The 17,984-nt window shown below is 51.3% G+C and overlaps 6 protein-coding genes across 6 annotated transcripts; 2 read left to right on the top strand and 4 right to left on the bottom strand.

Moving 5' to 3' along the window:
* Positions 1 to 210: 210 nt before the first annotated feature.
* Positions 211 to 3,523, bottom strand: N7496_009758 (putative mitochondrial translation initiation factor IF-2; the record flags this gene model as incomplete). The annotated part of the gene is made up of 3 exons (XM_056702671.1): positions 211 to 454; positions 520 to 2,999; positions 3,089 to 3,523. 3 exons carry the CDS (start codon positions 3,521 to 3,523, stop codon positions 211 to 213), a joined length of 3,159 nt encoding a protein of 1,052 aa, XP_056551671.1.
* Positions 3,524 to 4,122: 599 nt separating this feature from the next.
* Positions 4,123 to 8,122, bottom strand: thtA (the record flags this gene model as incomplete). The annotated part of the gene is made up of 5 exons (XM_056702670.1): positions 4,123 to 5,562; positions 5,617 to 5,734; positions 5,790 to 7,402; positions 7,458 to 7,572; positions 7,626 to 8,122. The coding sequence occupies 5 exons, from the start codon at positions 8,120 to 8,122 to the stop codon at positions 4,123 to 4,125; spliced, it is 3,783 nt and encodes a 1,260-aa protein (XP_056551670.1).
* Positions 8,123 to 9,104: 982 nt separating this feature from the next.
* Positions 9,105 to 10,458, top strand: N7496_009756 (TBC domain-containing protein; the record flags this gene model as incomplete). The annotated part of the gene is made up of 3 exons (XM_056702669.1): positions 9,105 to 9,342; positions 9,397 to 9,528; positions 9,584 to 10,458. 3 exons carry the CDS (start codon positions 9,105 to 9,107, stop codon positions 10,456 to 10,458), a joined length of 1,245 nt encoding a protein of 414 aa, XP_056551669.1.
* Positions 10,459 to 10,793: 335 nt separating this feature from the next.
* On the top strand, positions 10,794 to 11,864 carry N7496_009755 (Yip1 family protein; the record flags this gene model as incomplete). Its single annotated transcript, XM_056702668.1, has 4 exons — positions 10,794 to 10,838; positions 10,892 to 10,943; positions 11,019 to 11,727; positions 11,792 to 11,864. The coding sequence occupies 4 exons, from the start codon at positions 10,794 to 10,796 to the stop codon at positions 11,862 to 11,864; spliced, it is 879 nt and encodes a 292-aa protein (XP_056551668.1).
* A 737-nt stretch (positions 11,865 to 12,601) lies between these two features.
* N7496_009754 (TFIIB-type zinc finger domain-containing protein) lies at positions 12,602 to 16,231 on the bottom strand (the record flags this gene model as incomplete). The annotated part of the gene is made up of 9 exons (XM_056702667.1): positions 12,602 to 12,646; positions 13,728 to 13,808; positions 14,184 to 15,031; positions 15,088 to 15,226; positions 15,285 to 15,390; positions 15,450 to 15,703; positions 15,756 to 15,865; positions 15,923 to 16,013; positions 16,127 to 16,231. The coding sequence occupies 9 exons, from the start codon at positions 16,229 to 16,231 to the stop codon at positions 12,602 to 12,604; spliced, it is 1,779 nt and encodes a 592-aa protein (XP_056551667.1).
* A 611-nt stretch (positions 16,232 to 16,842) lies between these two features.
* Positions 16,843 to 17,684, bottom strand: N7496_009753 (Eukaryotic translation initiation factor eIF-5A; the record flags this gene model as incomplete). The annotated part of the gene is made up of 4 exons (XM_056702666.1): positions 16,843 to 16,907; positions 16,979 to 17,111; positions 17,220 to 17,486; positions 17,673 to 17,684. The coding sequence occupies 4 exons, from the start codon at positions 17,682 to 17,684 to the stop codon at positions 16,843 to 16,845; spliced, it is 477 nt and encodes a 158-aa protein (XP_056551666.1).
* Positions 17,685 to 17,984: the final 300 nt, after the last annotated feature.

Here is a 17,984-nt window from a genome sequence, read left to right as displayed (position 1 = left end):
CCAGATCAACTTTTGATTCATTCTCTCTCGATGGCAATAATCAGAAATCGACATCTTCAGTCATCCCCGCAAAGTCGTGAAAAAAATGCCGCATCAATCATATCACAAGACTACCTACTCGAGGCACTGCGATGCTAAATGGGCCAGAGTCAATCGTCACCCCCTCAGATAAAGAGCAGGTTCTGTAGGCGATAGAAGAGCACCGCCCGCTCAAGGAATGTCGAAGACGGGCTTGAGCTTCTTGACCAGAGCCCACTCCTCCATGGTGACCTCGGACCGGTAGAACTCCTTCAGGGTGTCGATACTGGCACGCGAGATGTGCGAGTACAGCTGGTCAGTCTCCTCCAGTTGACGGCCGTACATGGGCTGGTTGGGACCCTCGACCTTGACGGCAACGGAGGGCTGGCCCTTCTTGCAAACTGCGATGGCCTTGTGGTCACGCTCGATGGATGTCCTGCGGTTAATGTTAGAAACCAACACAGAAAAAAAAAGGGTAAAGTATGGGTTGTGAGAACTTACACTCGGCCAATATCAACAATCTCCTTTTGACCCGCAGCATTGGTGCGAACCGCCGCGAGAGGGGTGTGCATCCGCAAGCTACCCTCAATGACATCGATACCAATGACAATGGGGTCCTTTTTGTTGAACACAGCAACGGGGTTAATGACGCAAGGGAAGATAGCAAGCATCTTGCTCTCCTCCTTGCGTTGCTCGGTCAGTTCAGCCATGTGCTTGGTGAAGTCATCGAACAGGTGGTAAATAATATCGGCAGTGAAGATCTTGACGCCGACCTCAGCAGCGTAGGCAGCGGCTTCCTTGTCAACCTTGACATCGAAGCAAAGCATGACGGCATACTCCTTGGCTTTCTCAAGCATGGTTCCAGCCATCATAACATCACGCTTGTAGACAGGACCAATAGAAATGTTGGCCACGGGAATCTTGGACTGCTTAAGGAACTCGAGAAGGGCCTCCAGGGAACCCAGGGTAGAGGCCTGGACCGTGACACCGCGGTTATCGGTGGCGACACGGCTAAGCAGGTTCTCCAGGTCAGTCATGACCTCGTCCTCGAGGTCCTCCTCGTCGTCATCGGGTCCAACGACAAGCAGACGGGAACCGGCGATAGCATGCTCCAGGTCGTTGGCGGCAATCTTGACACCAAGGGCGGCCTTGACCTCCTTGTTGTGGACGTACTGCGACTTCAGACGCAGCTCCTTCAGTGGCGCAGGAGTCAACAGTGCACGAATATTCGTAACAATGGGTCCGTTAAGACCACACAGAACAATGCGATCACCCTCGCGGAGGATACCGTTAGACAGGATCACATCGATGGTGGTACCGAGACCCTCGATAACCTTGACCTCAAGAACAGTACACTCAACCTCGGACAGGTACATGAGGGAGTTGGTCATACGCTCCTGACTCAGCTTGGTCAAAAGCATCAACATGTCGGGAACACCCTCACCAGTGTGAGCAGAGGTGGGCACCAGGGAAACGTTGCGGGCCATGGACTTGTTCTCGAAGAAGAGCTCGGAGTTGAAACCCTGCTCGGCGAAAGCAAGCTTGGTGGCCTCCAGACGAGTGCGGAACTCGTTCTGGACACCCTTGCTCTGCATGGCCAGACTTTCCTCGAAGCCGTTGTTGTCAATCTTCTTCCAGCCGTAAAGACGATCGATCTTGTTCAGCGCCACAATGAACGGAGTGCGGCGATCACGCAGTAGACGCATAGACTCCAAAGTCTGAGGCTCGAGACCGTGCATGATATCGACGACAAGAATGGCGATGTTGCAAAGGGAGGAACCTCTGGAACGAAGGTTGGAGAAAGACTCGTGACCGGGGGTATCGATGATCAAAAGACCGGGGACCTTGAACTCGAACGAGCCATCCTTGTTCACAACGGCGGTCTTTTGCTGCAGAGCCTCAACGGGGAAGTAGGTAGCACCGATCTGCTGAGTGATACCACCAGCTTCGCCTTCCTGCACATTGGTCTGACGAATCTTGTCCAGAAGCTTGGTCTTTCCGGTATCGACGTGACCAAGAATACAGCAAATTGGTGAACGAAGGTTGTCCTTGGAACGAGCCGCCAAAGCCTCCTCGTGTTGCTTCTTTCTGCGCTCCGCAGCCTCGGCCTTGCGCAGGGCAATAGCCTTTTGGTTGGCAGACTGCTCCTCGTCCTCGGAGTCCTCCTCGGAAGAAGAATCCTCTTCGGAGTCTTCTTCGGAGTCCTCTTCGTCCTTCTTCTCCTCTGCAGCCTCCTTGCCACCGCTGGTCGCAGCAGGCTTCTCCTCCTCATCGTCAGTGGGGGCATCCCAGCTGTCCTTCACATCATCCTCAGCCTCCGCAGCTTGCTCCCAGTCATCAACGGCATCCTCATCCTCTGCAGGAGCAGCCTTGGCCTTGGCCTCAGCCTCAGCCTTAGCCTTCTCCTCGGCTTCCTTCCTCCGTCGCTCATCTTCAGCCTCGCGTTGAAGACGAGCCCGTTCGGCGGCGGCCTCAAGATCCTCCTCTTGCTTCTTGCCACCCTTCTTCTTGCGGTTCTCGTAGACAGGGCGCTTCTTCTCGCCACCGGCCTCCAGACCAGCAACTTGAACACCAGAGGCAAGCAGCTGCTTCATACGGAGTTCATTCTTGGCCTGAGCCTCCTTCTGGGCCTTGGTCAAGAGCTTGCCCTCCCTGCGGAGCTGTTCCTTCTTCTCACGCTCCTTCTCCTTCTTCCGTTGGCGGGCCTCCTCACGCTTGGCCTCTTCCTCGGCATCGCGACGTGCCTGCTCTTCCAATGCAGCCTTCTCCTCAGCGGCGAGACGCTCCTCCTCCTCGCGCTGTTTGCGTAGCAGTTCCTGCTGCTTCTGAAGAGCCGCAAGGTGGGGAGGAAGCTTCTTGGCCTTTCCAGCGGGCTTAGCGGCAGCGGCGGGCTCAGGCTCGTCCTTCTTGACTTCAGCAGCAGCCTTAGCAGACTCTGCCTTCTGCTCGGCAGCAGGGGCGCTCTTCTTCTTAGCAGCAGCCTAGAAAGTAGATATGGTGTCAGCTTATCTCGAGCTACATCGATTGTACAAAAAAAAGGCTAGAGGGAAGAAATCGTAGTTGATCTTACCTGCTCCTTCTTACGCTGCTTCTCACGCTCCTTCTTCTCCTTCTCCTTCTCCTTCTTGGACTTCACGCGGAACTCGCCCTCATCAGCGGCGGGGGCTGGGGCAGGCGCCACTTCCTTGATAGGCTTCTTGGCCTTGCCAGCGAAGACATCGTCCTCGTCGAAGGTACCCTCCTCGGGCTGCTTGCTAGCGAGATCGGCACCGGCATCCTCGCCCTCAACAAAGTCGTTAACGGGCTTGCCCTTCTTAGCCTTACGGGCCTTATTCTTGCGCAGGGCAGCCATCAGGCCACCACCGCCGGCCTCTTCTTCGCCGCCATCTTCGCCGCCGTCCTGGGCCTGGTCCTCCGCTGGAGCCTCGGTGGGGGCAGCAGTCTCGCCGAGCTCAGCTTCCCAGTCCTCCTCCTGGCGCTTGTTTCCCTTCTTCTTAGGCGCCATTTTGTCAAGATATGTGTGTCGGGTCTTTCAGGTGTCTTTCGGGTCCGAATCGAGGGGCGATCGGAGGGACGCAGTGGGCGCACAAACGGAGCTAACCGTTCACTTGCGGGCTGCGGGTCGCCGTGAAAATCCGGCGAAAAATAGGTGGAAAGGTGTAAGATAGACGAGTTTGAAGCTCCAAACTCGAATCCCCGATAAAGAAAGGCTGGTGGAGTGGACCGAGGGGAGAAGGTGGGTGAGAAAAAGAATTTCGGGAAGAATAATCGAATGGTGGGGAATGGGAACAATGCAGTCTGACTTCACCCGCGGGCTCCCAGCATTGCCACTGTCCACAACAGTCGCCTCCCAGCTTTAGTCTGTTATTAACGGATGAACCATATAAGCAGGTATTGTTTAATTTACTTAGATCCGTCTAGTTTTCGGCTGTTTACCACACCCTTGAGGAAGAAATGCTAAGAAAAGCTCATTTCATTTGCTCAAAGATATCAAGTAGACTCGTCTCGTTACGCCGTGTTGAGTGAAGATCAGCCTCAGTAGGTCCATAGAAAGGAGAAACCCAGAGTTACGAAATCAGGTTGCCTGAACTGCGCTCATAAATTTCAGATCTCGACATGAAGCAGCTGTCGAAGCCATCCAACGACTTGCTGGGCATAGTTGTCCGAAGGCCCCAAAGCTTTGAGCGCTGCATTGCGCATGAAAGGCTCATAGATGGGAGATCCTCGCTTTTGATCAAGTGCATGGATTCGATCTTCTAGGTAATCCGCCCTATGCCGAGCCAGGCGTATCAGGATATCCCCGTCCACCTGGGAATTGTCCTTCTTAGGATCGGCCCAAGTGGGCTTCTTGCGTTTTTCGCGCGCAGCTAGGGACGTAAAGAGAGCTTCGTCCTTTCGGCATAAGTCTTGCAATGCGAGTAGAAGGCGTGTCTCATCCTCTCGTAGCATGGAGAACCGGCAGACCGATCCATTGAGAGCAATGCCGTAGATTGCACCGCCTCTCTCCCGGGACGACTTGGGGAAAATGTCGCCCTTGGAGCTAGGGACAAACTGTAGAATGGAATCCCATACCGAGGCCTCTTCCGGTGCCGGGGGCACAAATACTTGGGTAGTGCGGAGCTCAGCATTACTTGAAAGTCTCCCGGCACGGACGTTGCCACCGCGAGTGCTTAAGAAAGCAAGAGAAGGCTCGCCAGCGGTCACATAGTGAGCCAGTCCGTCGAGAGGCTTCGAATCATGAGCACGCAATTTCAAGAGATGGTGTCCAATTCCGTCGTCAAGAACTTCCAAGACGACGAATCCGTGCCGGGCAGTAGTAACATAGACGAATGGCTTTGAGACGGTAATTGCCACCGCTGGGGAGGGAAGTTCCTGCCAGCTATTAGACGCCCATTTGACGGACGCACCACTGGGGGCAATGGGACGAATGATCCTCCCCGTGCATATAAGCAGTGTATTGCCATAGGCTGCAATCGATCGCACCGGACCGTCAAGGCAGTCCTGAACATGCTTTGTCACGAATCGCACTTTGGAGGGATCCTGTGGATCACGGGGTACGGACATCAGGATGAGTCGGCCTCGCGGTCCGAAATCAACGGTTGCTGAGAGCCCCGTTCCAATCACGATGAAATGATACATATGCCCCTCTCTTTCGAACATCCAGTCCATCATACAAGTGATTCTCTCTCCCGGGGACGCACGGGGCATCAACGGTTGGTCTAGTGGATTGACGGGTTCCTGTGCGTCCGGAAGTACGAATGCCAGACATGATCGCATCGTAATATCACCAGGTCTGCTGGGTTCTTCGACTTCAGCCTTATCGTAAGCCAGTATAAGTCTATGAAGATTTGGTGAATAGACTAGTTTCCTAGCCGTGCCAGGCACGCCAATTCGTCGAGGCACAATCTTGCGTTCGCGGTCCAGTGAGCATATAAGAAGCTGTCGATCTGCAAAACAGAATAGCGGCCCTATTGAAAGGCCGGCTTCTTGACTCTGTTCACTGATCATTCCAAAGCCGTGAATGCTGGTAGGGAAATACGCAGGCTACATAGAGTTAGCAACGATGCAGGCCTGGAAAAGTGTGTCCTTAACACTTACATTGCTCTGTTCTGTGATCCAAACCCGCGAAAGGAAGCAGTCATTCGGGACGCCATCGGGGTTGGTTGATACACGCCACAGCTCGTTATCGCAGATAAGCATAGCGAAAGCACCGTGGCTTTGGAGTCGAAGCGACGTCATTCCCACATGCTTCGGTGTTACTTGACTCAAACCTAAATATGGCATTAGTCTTGCTCAATTTCAAGGTTCTAGGCTTGGACCATTTCTTGGACTTGCCGATAAGAGTTGGGGCGTTGAAGTCAACCTGGAACGGCACTAGCACGCCGCTCCGCAGGCCACATAGCAGATGAGCACGCAGAACACCCTGATCAGTTTGGCGAATCATTGCAAGACTATCTATTGCACGAGAAATGTCGTCCTTGCAATCAATCGAGACACAGGCATCCAAGAGGAAGTTGATCCTCTCGTTTTCGATGTGAAAGACTTTGATCGTGCCATCGCTGGTGCCCATGAAGATAAATGTTGTGTCTCCTAGTGTTTGAAGGGACAGGCATACTGGCTCCTTGTCAATTTTGACGGTCTGAATAGTGTGCAGGCCAGCATGAGCATCATTCACAACAACCCGAGTGAGTGTAAGCTTGAGTTCATTGTTCTGTCGAACGGTGGTGACCACAACCGAGCTTGGGCCATCAACGGTGACTGCGATGACGGTAGAGTTCGGCTGATGTAGGATGAAGGTATTGGAAGAAGTACTATGAGGAACAAAAAGGTGCGTGGCCTTTTGTGTGACTTGCACGAGGACGCCTGTGGGAGTGCAGCCAGCTGCCAGTGTCTGTGCACTGTCAAGGCCTGTCTCGGTGTCATCCAGCGCACTGATACCATCCTCAAGATTAGGGTTCATGTAGAGAAGCAGAGTGGACATGGGGTCAGAAAGCATGACATAGACGCCTCGGTTGGCATCGTCACTGAAGGCCCACATATCTCGTATGCTAGAGAAATCATCAAGGGGAACAGCGAAGCCTACTTGGGCCTCGAATCCATGCCGAAGTTCATGGAGTGCGCTGCCCCCGGAGGCGGACGATGCGGAACTGACAAATAGGCGATCTCGCGACACGTCGCATTGGACATTTTCATGCGTTTTTGATGGCACCATGACCGCATCTGTGACTGGAGCCCAGTTAAGAAATCTTTGAACACACTGAGGTTTATTCCGTGCCTCTTGAATGAATAGGCCACCATCACCCATACTTCCGGCGGCCAGAATGAAGTCACCTCCCTCGTGACCCATGTCCAGGACGTCAAATGCAGAGTCGACATCGCAGTGAAGTTGGCCCAAACTGGTCTGGGTTTCTAGGCCGCCTTCATTACCAAACTCGAGGTAATAAATCCAGCCATCTTCGCGGCAGAGGTAGATTCCATCGAATTTTTGACTGTAAAGCCAGTTACGGGCAGGCCGTGCCCATTGGGTCCAGAGCGAGACCTCCTTGAAAGTAGCATCGGGTGCTATGAGCGGGTATTTTATTGGTCGCGGGTGTGAAGAATCGGAAGGGTAAACTGCCATGGAGATGCTTGTGACAACCAAAAATGAAGACTCCTTGGTTAGAGGTACGATCATCGTGGGCAACCTATCTTCCCTGCGAAGCTTAAACTCAACAATCTCCGGACGGAGCATCGTAGCATCTCGATCATCCCATTGAAAGATTCTGGCAAATGAGCCCTCAGCACTAGAGGAGACAATGAGAAGAATGATTCTCTTGTCGTCGGCAGCTCTGGGATAGAGAAACTCCATAAACTGGATAGTTCCATCACAGCTGTAGAAATGTTCCTATAGAAGTCTTGTTCAGAATAGATATACCCAAGATAGATGTGCGACAGCATACACTTTTAATAGGATCGAGTTTCCCTTCAGCCATCTGCTGCTGGATTTCTTTGGGGGATTTGAGGAGGAGCAGTCCAAAGTACTGGCTCGATGCACTGACTGCGACTGCTCGCGATCTATTATTGGTTAGGTTGTCAAGTGTACGATACCCAGAACAGAGTGGACTCACTTTGGGTCAACGGCAATACGCTTTCCGAACCTTTCGGCCAGATCGACATCAACCGGCAAGGGCCGGCGAAATGTCACGAATTTGTCATCACCAGATATCGGACAATATAGGAACTGAAGCTCTCTCATCTCAAGAGAAAGAACAAGAATCTGAGAAGGGAGGCGATCGAGGAAGTCTGAGTCGTCATGCATTTGATCATCGGCACCAGCTGTTCCTAGCTGGGTGTCCCACGGAAGTTCAGTATTCACATTAATAACCTTGGCCCCGATAATGGAGTGATCAAAGTCATTCTTCTCAGTCACATCTTCTAGGTAGCCACTAGTGGAAGCCTCTTTGACCTGCACTCGACGCTGGCCCACAAAGACAACATCGTTGTGGTGGTTGCTTCGAAGACGAGCAGGGAGAATCCACTGAACAACAGGGCTGGGAAGGATGGTCTGGGTGAAAAGGCCAGTGAGTTCGCGCGTTGGGCGCGTAAAGAACTGTTCCTCATCCATGGAGGTGGTGGATCATAGTTCAAAGGAGGTGCCGCTTGATGTTGGTCTCAGTCATTTAGGGCCAGATTGACCGTGTTAAGATTCAAAATTCCCCGCCTCGAATCAACGGTTCAATTGATATCAACTCAAGTTGTAGAAGAGACTGTGGAGAGTTCTCTGGGTAGTGCTCTGTGATCGAGATCAACATACGCTCACTTGCATAAGATCACCCGGGTAATTCAATATCGGAGGACCTACAACCGAGAAAATAGTGAAGCAGAGCGTCGGCTTAGGAGATGGTTTATACAGCCATTTCAGCAGCTCTGCTTAATCCTTTGTTCTCTCCAGAGAACTTGACCGGAACTGATTGATCCCAGAACCGTCACCTTCTTGGGGGGTGTGGCTCTCTGTTGGGGAGCAACACGTACCGCCTGCGGGGTGATGCGGCAGAGTTGGTGGTGGGAGAGGGGCCCAAGGCAGAAGGCGAATCAGTCACCAGTCACAGATATGACGGCCGGTTGTCGCTTATCACTCTCTCATGGAGATGCTCGCTGGGAGCAGCCGTTGATATACTTGGGCGTATAAGCTCCAGCTATCGTTTGATGTTTTGCAAGATGGAGGGAATCACGTTTCTTGGTGCCTCAGGCTCCGAGGCGGCACCACTCAACCGTCGTTTCGGACTCCAACTGCTGGCATCAACTACGACGAATCTGTGCTTGGCAAGCAACCATCACGCTGGATATCTTTGATTTTCAAGTTCAATTTCTGTGCTCCTCAGTGGCCCCATACTATCTGGACATTATCTTTGAACCTCATCTGGGGCGAAACCCCAGAGCGAAGCCGCAGTCTTTGAATTGTGGCTTCTTGAAGAATGCCCGAAGACCGCATACAGTCAAATGATCTAACTAAATCGGACATTATCGCCTGTTCATCCATTCTTCAAGCACAGTCGAAAGTTCTGCGGTTTTGATCTGTTTGAAAATTGACAGTGGGCCCATCAAACATGGACCCACGCGACAGCGACCTTGAAACACGGCCGGTCTCGTCAGATGGGGAAAAGGAATCAGCCATGTCCAGAAAGCCATCAGAAGAATCATTGGGCACTCAGCAGCGAGCCAAGGCTAGAGCAGAGAAAGCAGCCGCAATTCAGCATGCTTGCGACACGGGCAACGTAGAAGCATTGATCGCGTACGCCACCAGCGAAGGTGGATTGCTGGATGATGAATTGAGGCAAAGAGCATGTACGATCATCGAAGGCCCTGTTCTAGATGATCTGAAATAACGTGTTGTTCTAGGGCCGATTTTCTTACAATGCGACGCGAATTCACAACTTGAGGACCTTAAACCCCTCAACGACCTACCACGACACGCCGATGAGGACCAGGTACAGCTCGATGTCAACCGAGCTTTTGTCTATTATCCTAATGGTGAGGCTAGAACCATTGATCATGTTTTATTGAGGAAGACTGACCTGTTACCTAGTCCCCGAGGAGGATCTCTTGAAAAAGAAAGACCAATTGTCAGATCTCATCGTTCAGATCCTCAGGAACTATCCCATGCTATGCTACTTCCAAGGATACCATGACATCGTGCAAGTCCTGCTTTTGGTCCTGGGTAGCCAGAAGGCTGCACTAGCCATGGCTCGAGTATCGCTCTTTCGAATCAGAGACTATATGCTTCCCACGCTCACGCCAGCCCTGAAACACTTGCAGCTAATTCCTGCAATTGTCGGAACTATCGACCCTGCACTATGGAGGCATCTTGCCAATATCCAACCTTTCTTTGCTCTTGCCTCGACTCTCACACTATATGCTCACGACATTCAAGAGTACAGCGACATTGCTCGTTTGTTTGACTTCCTTCTTGCCCGAGAGCCGATTGTAGCTATTTACCTATTCGCGGCTATCATTCTCTCTCGGAAGAAGGAGCTGATGAATATCCCCATGGATGAGCCGGAGATGCTGCACTTTACACTATCCAAATTGCCATGTCCACTCAATCTGGATGGACTGATCACGAGTGCGGTCCAGCTTTTCAAAGACCACCCTCCCGAGTCGTTGCCTCTTGGGGCATGGAAACAGATTCCCAGTTGCAGTGTCCTCAAGACCTCCCGGGACACCTCTCGGCCTTACAATGTTGATGAAGCGGTGCAGATGTTCCATCAACAGGCCCGGCAAATGCGAAATGAGGAGCGCCGGAAGCAAGCTCTCGAGTTCGGGTGGAAGCACAGGAGGGCGATCGGATCTGTGGCATTGGCGATCCTTGTCGGTGCTGCATCTATCTACATCCGGAAGAAGGGACTCGACTCTTCAATCTGGTACTATGTGGGCCGACTACAGTCCATGCTCAAGGGCTAAGGAGAGACTATTCAAAACAAAAAACCATAGATACGATTAGCTTATGTTACTGGACCTGTATACTAGTGTTTGATTTAAGGCTACGTTGAGAAGAGAGAATCAAAAGTAATTTCAATATTTCATTTAATCAAGAAGATCAAATTGAGATCAAATTAAAATGCTAATAAAAGGAACCGGCATATATATGGTACTGCTAATCATTCAGGATGGATCCTTGAGCATAGGCGGCCCGCAGCGTGTGGCTCTGCCAAGGTGGCGTTCCGCCGGGGAAAGCTGATGTGTACACTTCCACCTTCCCGATAACACGCTAACTCTCCAACTCAAATCCACCCACTATGGCGAACCGGGGCTACGATGTGGTTGTAGACGTGGATGCTGAGGTAAGTACACCATGTTCCAGCTGTGCTTCTTCTTTATACTCACACAACAACAGGGCGACCTCGGGCATACCGACCTGCAAGAGGACCTTGAATTCCACCCATCCAGTGAGTCCCTTCACAAGGCAACCGCATATCCTCTCCATGAAAATGTCTAACCATCGCTCTCTTATCAAACTACAGACTTCGAAAATGACCAACGCAGCGCCAAAGTTCAAGGCGATTCCACCCCGTTCCTAGGCGGCGGCCCCTCTCGCGGTCGCCGCGACCGATCTCCTGGCGGTACCCCGACCAAGCACAGCTGGTGGTCAATCCACTACTACGAGCGATTCTTCGACGTCGATACGAACGAGGTTTTGCGCCGCTGCATGGCTGCGCTCTACCCGCGCTCAAACTTCCTGGACGTTCTCGAAGGCAACGCCGACCTCTACGGACCCGTCTGGATCGCGACTACCGTCGTGGTCATTCTGTTCCTGACCGGAACTATCTCTCAGTGGCTATCGAATAACGATGACAAGCACTTTGAATACGATTTTACTCTGCTGTCTGGTGCGGCGGGTCTGATCTACGGGTACACGGGAATCCTGCCCATTGCACTGTGGGGTGCGCTGCGATGGTTCGGAAGCTCGACGGCGGACCTGATTGAGTGCTGGGCGCTGTATGGATACTCGAACTTGGTCTGGATTGGTGTTGCACTTGTCAGCTGGAGCCCGTTGACTGCGTTGAATTGGGCGCTCGTCGGTGTTGGCTTTGCGTGGACGGTCTTCTTCCTCCTGCGCAACCTGTACCCCGTCTTGAACGCTACGGATGCCAAGGCTAGCAAGATCTTGTTGATCTTGGTTGTCGTGCTACACGCGGGTCTGGCGATTGCTATCAAGATTCTCTTCTTTGCGTGAGTTTTCCCTGCTATATTCTTGGTTTTGGTTTTACCAGTCACAAACTGACTTTGATTTTAGGCACGCGAGTCCAGTGTCGAAGAAGAACAAGGACAAGGAGCAAGATGATGACAAGCGGTCGATGATGTTCTAGATATGAAACTACGCGCTATATTAGCGACGCACTGGACAACTGGTTCCAGGAATTTGGTCTGGATATTGTCGGTAATGCTCAGGAAGCACTTGTTTCTTTTTTTTGGGGTTTCTTTTTTTCTTATAGGCGCTTCTACATCGACTCATGCATGTATTCTATTGTATCTGCTCGCCGTAGACGGCTAGCAGTGTTCCAATCGAAATCGTATCAGCATTCAAATTACAACTATTCCACTAGACTTCTGTACAGTTCATCTATGCCGAACATAGCCGGGTTCTTTTCTCGAATTTGAATTGGAGTTAATCGTTGGAGGGAGGTACCATTACTTCCATATGGAGAGACAACAGCTCTCTGGATATATATGTGGAACCCTGCCCGGATCCTCCCGGGTTCGCATCTACATGGTGAGATGCGCTATATATATTGTGTGTACATACCTATCAGCTGGTGATGGCGTACCTAAGTACCTATACCTAGCCGAATTCGTTCTACTGCATCCGATAGATATACATCGTCGCGTACGTACCACAATTCCGAGGAACCCAAATATAGATTCCTGGAATTACATCATTGACCACTGGATACATCTTCCTGGGGTTTTGTCACCAATTGAGATTAAGCCTTAAAGATCGATTTAAATAACCAAATATAGAATCTACGATTCTCGGCTTGGCCGGTTGGAAAGAATGTCATGAAGAAGCCAGAAATCCATAAGTCATTTGAAATGTTTTGAACTTTTACTTCAATTCATGGACCGCGACTTTGTAGCCGGGAGGCGCCAACTAAAAACAGTATGACTGTGGCTGTGATTGTTTCATCATTTCTAACGCCATATGTAAACCTCTCCGTGTCGCGTTCCTGCCAAACCCCAGACCAGGATTCTGCACCACACACCGAGCACAACACCGAAAAGCGAGTCGTCTATTTCAGCTTCTTCTTGGGGCGGAGCTGGTTGGTGTGACCGCACTTCTTCTTACGGCAGTTGGTGGCACGAGGGGGGAGACGGGCCTATATAGTCATGTTAGCAAGTTGTGCGAGAAGATGGATTCGCGTCGTGTCTCGTAGGTGTCATCGAAAAAGATTGACGGAAAGTCTTGACGTCGGCGCGAAGGAGAAGAAGGGTGCACGTACGTAGCACTTGCGGCAGATGGACTTCTCGCAGTTGTACTTGGAGGCGAGGGCCTTGAGGGAAGGCTCGATGATACCACCACGCAGGCGCAGGACGAGGTGAAGGGTGGACTCCTGCCAAGTGCGAAACCCATGTTAGCCCAGTCCCAGATATATGACGTATCCTCGAATCCGGCAAAATTGGATGTGATGCCTCCTCCTTTGAATCGCGGTGGATAATTGAAACGTCGCCATTCGCATGTCGAGTTTGAATTGCCCCCCCCATGAATGCATCCCCGCATCCCCACCCAATCCATGCCATCATCAAATAGGTAGATATATCCCAAACTCTCGTACCTTCTGGATGTTGTAGTCGCTCAGAGTGCGGCCATCCTCGAGCTGCTTGCCGGCGAAGATCAGGCGCTGCTGGTCAGGGGGATGCCCTCCTTGTCCTGGATCTTGGTCTTGACGTTGTCGATGGTGTCGCTCGACTCGACGTCGAGGGTAATGGTCTTACCCGTCAGGGTCTTGACGAAACTATATCGAGCCGTATTAGTCCACGCTCATTCCTTTCATTTCGGCTGCTCTTGGTGCGGGCTGGCTGGCCATCGGGGGGCGATTTGCGGGCAATAGGTATTCGGAGAGTCCAAGGGTGACCTACATCTGCACTGGAAAGACGCGGAAAAAGGGACATGTTAGCTCGTATGTTCACACGGGTCATAGGAACGCATTTAGACGGTGTTTGGCGAAACGTACTGGTTGCGAGTTTTCGTTGGTGTCGGCGGTCGGTCGCTGAGTTCGAGGCGGAGGAGGCGATGACAATTTGATGATTTCTCGCTTAGCCAAAGGTGGGCCGATTCGCGGGCACGGGATTGCCCTAAGCCCTAGTCGCAGCTGCCGTTTTGGGGACAAGTCACGTGAGTGGGTCACCCTAGCTATTTCGGGATTCGAGACCATCCGAAGTATACAACCTCAGCATTTGATGATGATCCGGGGTTGAGGAAACTGTTAGCGACACAAGTAACTCAAGGATTGAATTTCTACAGCCTTACCTTATCGAGTCCCATCTAATGGCCTTAGCTGTTGAACAACAAGCAGTCAATATGAAAAACATTCGAGCTTCAATGTTGCAGAATGAAACCGCTAATCAATTCAAAGTAGTTCTCTACGATACTGTATTTTGCAAATCATGTATCATGGCCCTTCTCCAACATCAAGTCCAGTAAGCTGCTCATCAATCTCGTCCATCCCATCGGCACTGTCTTCATCTGCCTCCCCCTCCATATCCAGATCCATCACTTGACTGAAATACTCCGCTCGCCGTTTGTCTTCCACGGTTTTTGCAATCCTATATTCAGTGATGGTAACAGCATGAATAAGCGTCTGTAACGAGACAGCTGCAATCTGAGCGGCCAGTTCGTAGAAGGGCCTGGCCGTGTCGGGAAGTTGCGATTCCCATCGATATCGCCAGTACCAAGAACCTGGCCGGCGATCGTCCTCTTCCGGATCTGGATTGACTTCATTTGCCTTCAAGTCCTGCATTACTGCATGTACCAAGGATTTCAGGGCCTCTTCTGTGTTAGCAGCCGTCGTCAGGGTCGAAGGTGGTACGGCTTGCGGCGGGGCGGGCGTCTCAGTTGTTCGGCTGGTTGAGAACATGTCTGCGACAGGGTTCGCCAGCCGGAAGCTATCGATCCAGTTGCTTTCGTACCAGTCCATGTACTCGTCGAGCTGATTGGGAGCCATATTCAAAACATCTTCATCAGTGAGTTGAATGACCTGCTCTTTGCCAATGCCCCCGTTGGCATTCTCGCGGTTATTGAAGTGAGTCTGGGCTCGCGCCCACAGGGACCAATTTATAGCCTGACTGGCAGGCTCTTTGGTCGTGGCAGGATGGCGTTCCAGGTCGTCGAAAGGGAAGAGTAATTTGGTCGCAACAACAATAAGCGCCATTAATTGGACTTCGGGTAGGTCGAGGGTGCGTTTCTGCTTGGTACTACCAAATGCATACTTGAAGCCAACAAGACCGTTCAGGAATTTGACAGTCTCATAAATATCAACTTGGCAAACGTTAGTTTTAGCTGGTAGACGCGGGAATGGAGGATTTTGTTCATACTTGGAATTGCAAGTCTTTTGATATGCCGGTATAAGATGAGGTTGGAATTTAGCGGCGGAAGAGTGATCTCAAATCGGTGTTGGTAATGCAGAATGAGGTCCACGAAAGCGCGATGAAGTGTTTCCAACTTGGGCAGTTGCTTTGATGTAATGATCAGCTTGAAATCTTGATTGTTATGAGGGAAACATGTCGCTTACATGAACATCGAGTCTTGCAATAAATTCAGGAGGGAGTTTATCTCTCATCTCGTGAGGAATAGATTTTGCAACCCTGATATAGGGAATATCTTGTCGTATGATCAAGCTGCCAGGAAAATTAGATGTGGCAGGAATGGATGGGATACTTATTGACAAAGAACGTACCGATGAAGGTCGCTGACGCAGACAGGGAGCCGCATGAGCACGGCTGCCAAATAGCAAAGGCCAACGGAGTCTAGTAGACGCGGCCATTCGAGATACCGCCCTCCCCTAGACTTGAAGCCCAAGTCATCAGAGCTATCAGTCTCGGGCTGAGAGCTAAACAGCTCTCTTTCATCATCTTCCTCGTCGTCTGTCGTCGCGTTGATCCTGAGGGTAAAGTCTTGCAGCCTCAAGACCCAGAGGTCGCGCAGAACGGCCTGAAAATGACTGTTAGAATGTCTTCATCTTCTTTCTAGATGTTAGACCGACCTCGAATTGCTCTGGGAAGCCATGATCATGAATCAAGGCGTGACATTGTTTCCAAAGAATTAGCTGGTAAGCTTGCAAGAAAAGCGTATGCGCCCTGCGACCACTATATGCTACAATGACTCCAGTTAGTGAAGGCTGGAGCCATGGAGATGAAGATGTCTACATACTCTTTCGTGACCTCTCTTCCTTTTCCTTCTTTACCCGGTGCTTTTTACCCTGGGTGCCGAAATCATCCGGATCCTCTTCAATTTGTCGGCCCTGTACACAAACTTAGTATGACTATCCTGGAACTTTCCCCGCTTTGTGGCTTTGGATGATCCCGGGAGTGGTCAAACAAGGCACGAGGGCAGGGTTGCTAGGGTCTTGCATACCTCTTGCAAGTGACCACGACGGCAGAACCAGAGGCCGTTGTCGAGATAGTATCGTCTCTCACGACATCCCTCCTGGCCACAGACCCCTCGGGTGACATACTCCATCCCGAGACAATATGGTCATGCTGGTTGGGCGGGAATGTCTGCCCGATGAGGTGCTGGTTGCGGTTAAGATTGAATGCTCGGAACATAATTTTTTTTCTGCCTTGTTTTTCAGCGACCGCCATCACTACATTTTCCAGTGAAGTCTACACGAACAATGGTCTACCACTAGGGAAAGAGCTTATGTTGTAGAATTGAGAGGTTGAAAAAAAATACTGCGTTGCATCTTATTTCTCCCTCTCTCATTCCCTCATGTCTATTCGGAATTTGATGCCTTCATTCTACTCTATGATTTTCTCTCTGGCACGGATGAAGTGGTGAGACCAAGCAAAGGTTTACGGGTTTATTCATTCATCACACTATCATGAGATGCTGGGACTCAGAACTGTTCTTCGGACAACACTCATGATGCCAACCAAAGCAATTCTTCTCGTCGGTCCAGCCTACATCCAAGGCTAGATAATGGACAGGCCTGGAAGCAACAAACAACAGGTCACTGCCCAAGGTATCATGTCCTCCATTGAACCATTGAAGATGAATTTTTTGGGGGGCAGAGGCCCATTTTTGAAACATAACGGTTGACATAACATGTGAGAGATCCAAGGACCTGGCGTTTATTTGGGAGCCTCCTTGGCCTCAATGGCGGCCTCCTCACCCATGGCAGTCTGGATGATGACGTCTAAGATGGTGGTTAGAATCAAAACAGGCGGAGCAGAAAGAACTAAGAAGCAGCTCAACGGGTTTACTTACTGACGTCCTTCTCCTCCTCACGGAACATCTTGACGATGCGGGCACCGAGGTCACCGTCGGGCAGCTTAACATCGTCCTTGGTGTCACCGTCATCCTTCATCAGGGACAGGAAGTCATCATCGGTGATGTCCAGCTATAGGGAGAGAGGGAGGGTTGTTAGTAATGGATTCGTGGAAAGGCAACCCGAAGAAGGGGGTTGGAGGGGTAAATAGGCGCACGGCCAAGAGGGGCAAACACTCACGAGCTGGTACTCCTTGCGGGCAACGTTGGGGACATCCATGTTGTGGGTGGAGGGAGACAGATCCTCGAGCTTCTTGCCGGTGAAGATATCGATGGCGACCAAGTGAACCTTGGCGTGACCGTGCTTGCCAGTCTTGGAGGTGGACATGTCGACGATCTTGCAGGGGCGGCCCTTGATGACGACGTGACCGTTCTTGCGCAGAGCAGAGCACTGCATGGGGTAGGTCGTCGACGCACCGGCGTCGGTGGACTCGAAGGTCATATCATGCTAATGATGGTGTTAGTTTGGCTCGAGTGGTGTCGAGGGTTGTTTGTCTGCCGAGGGGGGGGTTTGCATGTTGCTGGGAGAAGAGGGGAGGCTCATAGATGCGGGGCTGGTGAAGCCTGGCGGAGCGATTTGGGGAGGGGATTGGAGAGGAGCGCAGAAAGCGAAATTGGAAGGGAATATGCGTACCTCGTCAGCCATGGTGAATGATGGTTTGGTAAGGAGGGGGAAGAGAAGGAAAGAATGTAGCAAAAATGGTGGGTTGGAAAGAGGAGAAGTTTTCTTCGACAGAAAAAGGCTTTGTGGTGGGGGGCTTAGTCGCTACGTCCTGATTGGGTTTAGTGCCTCTGGGGTCTCTCTGTCCTCCTTACGGGGGCCTTAGCTTAGACAGGTTGAACGTGGTTGACTCGACATTATTATATACTCCTTCTTTTTCTGGCCTCCTCATTACCATCTCAATTGAGTCTTCACTTTTACTCTCATGCGCCTTCTCGCACCCCT

The sequence above is a fragment of the Penicillium cataractarum genome (genome assembly GCF_028827025.1).
Source record: "Penicillium cataractarum strain IBT 29864 chromosome Unknown utg000008l, whole genome shotgun sequence".
NCBI lineage: Eukaryota > Fungi > Ascomycota > Eurotiomycetes > Eurotiales > Aspergillaceae > Penicillium > Penicillium cataractarum.
This window is presented reverse-complemented; position numbering and strand designations above follow the sequence as displayed.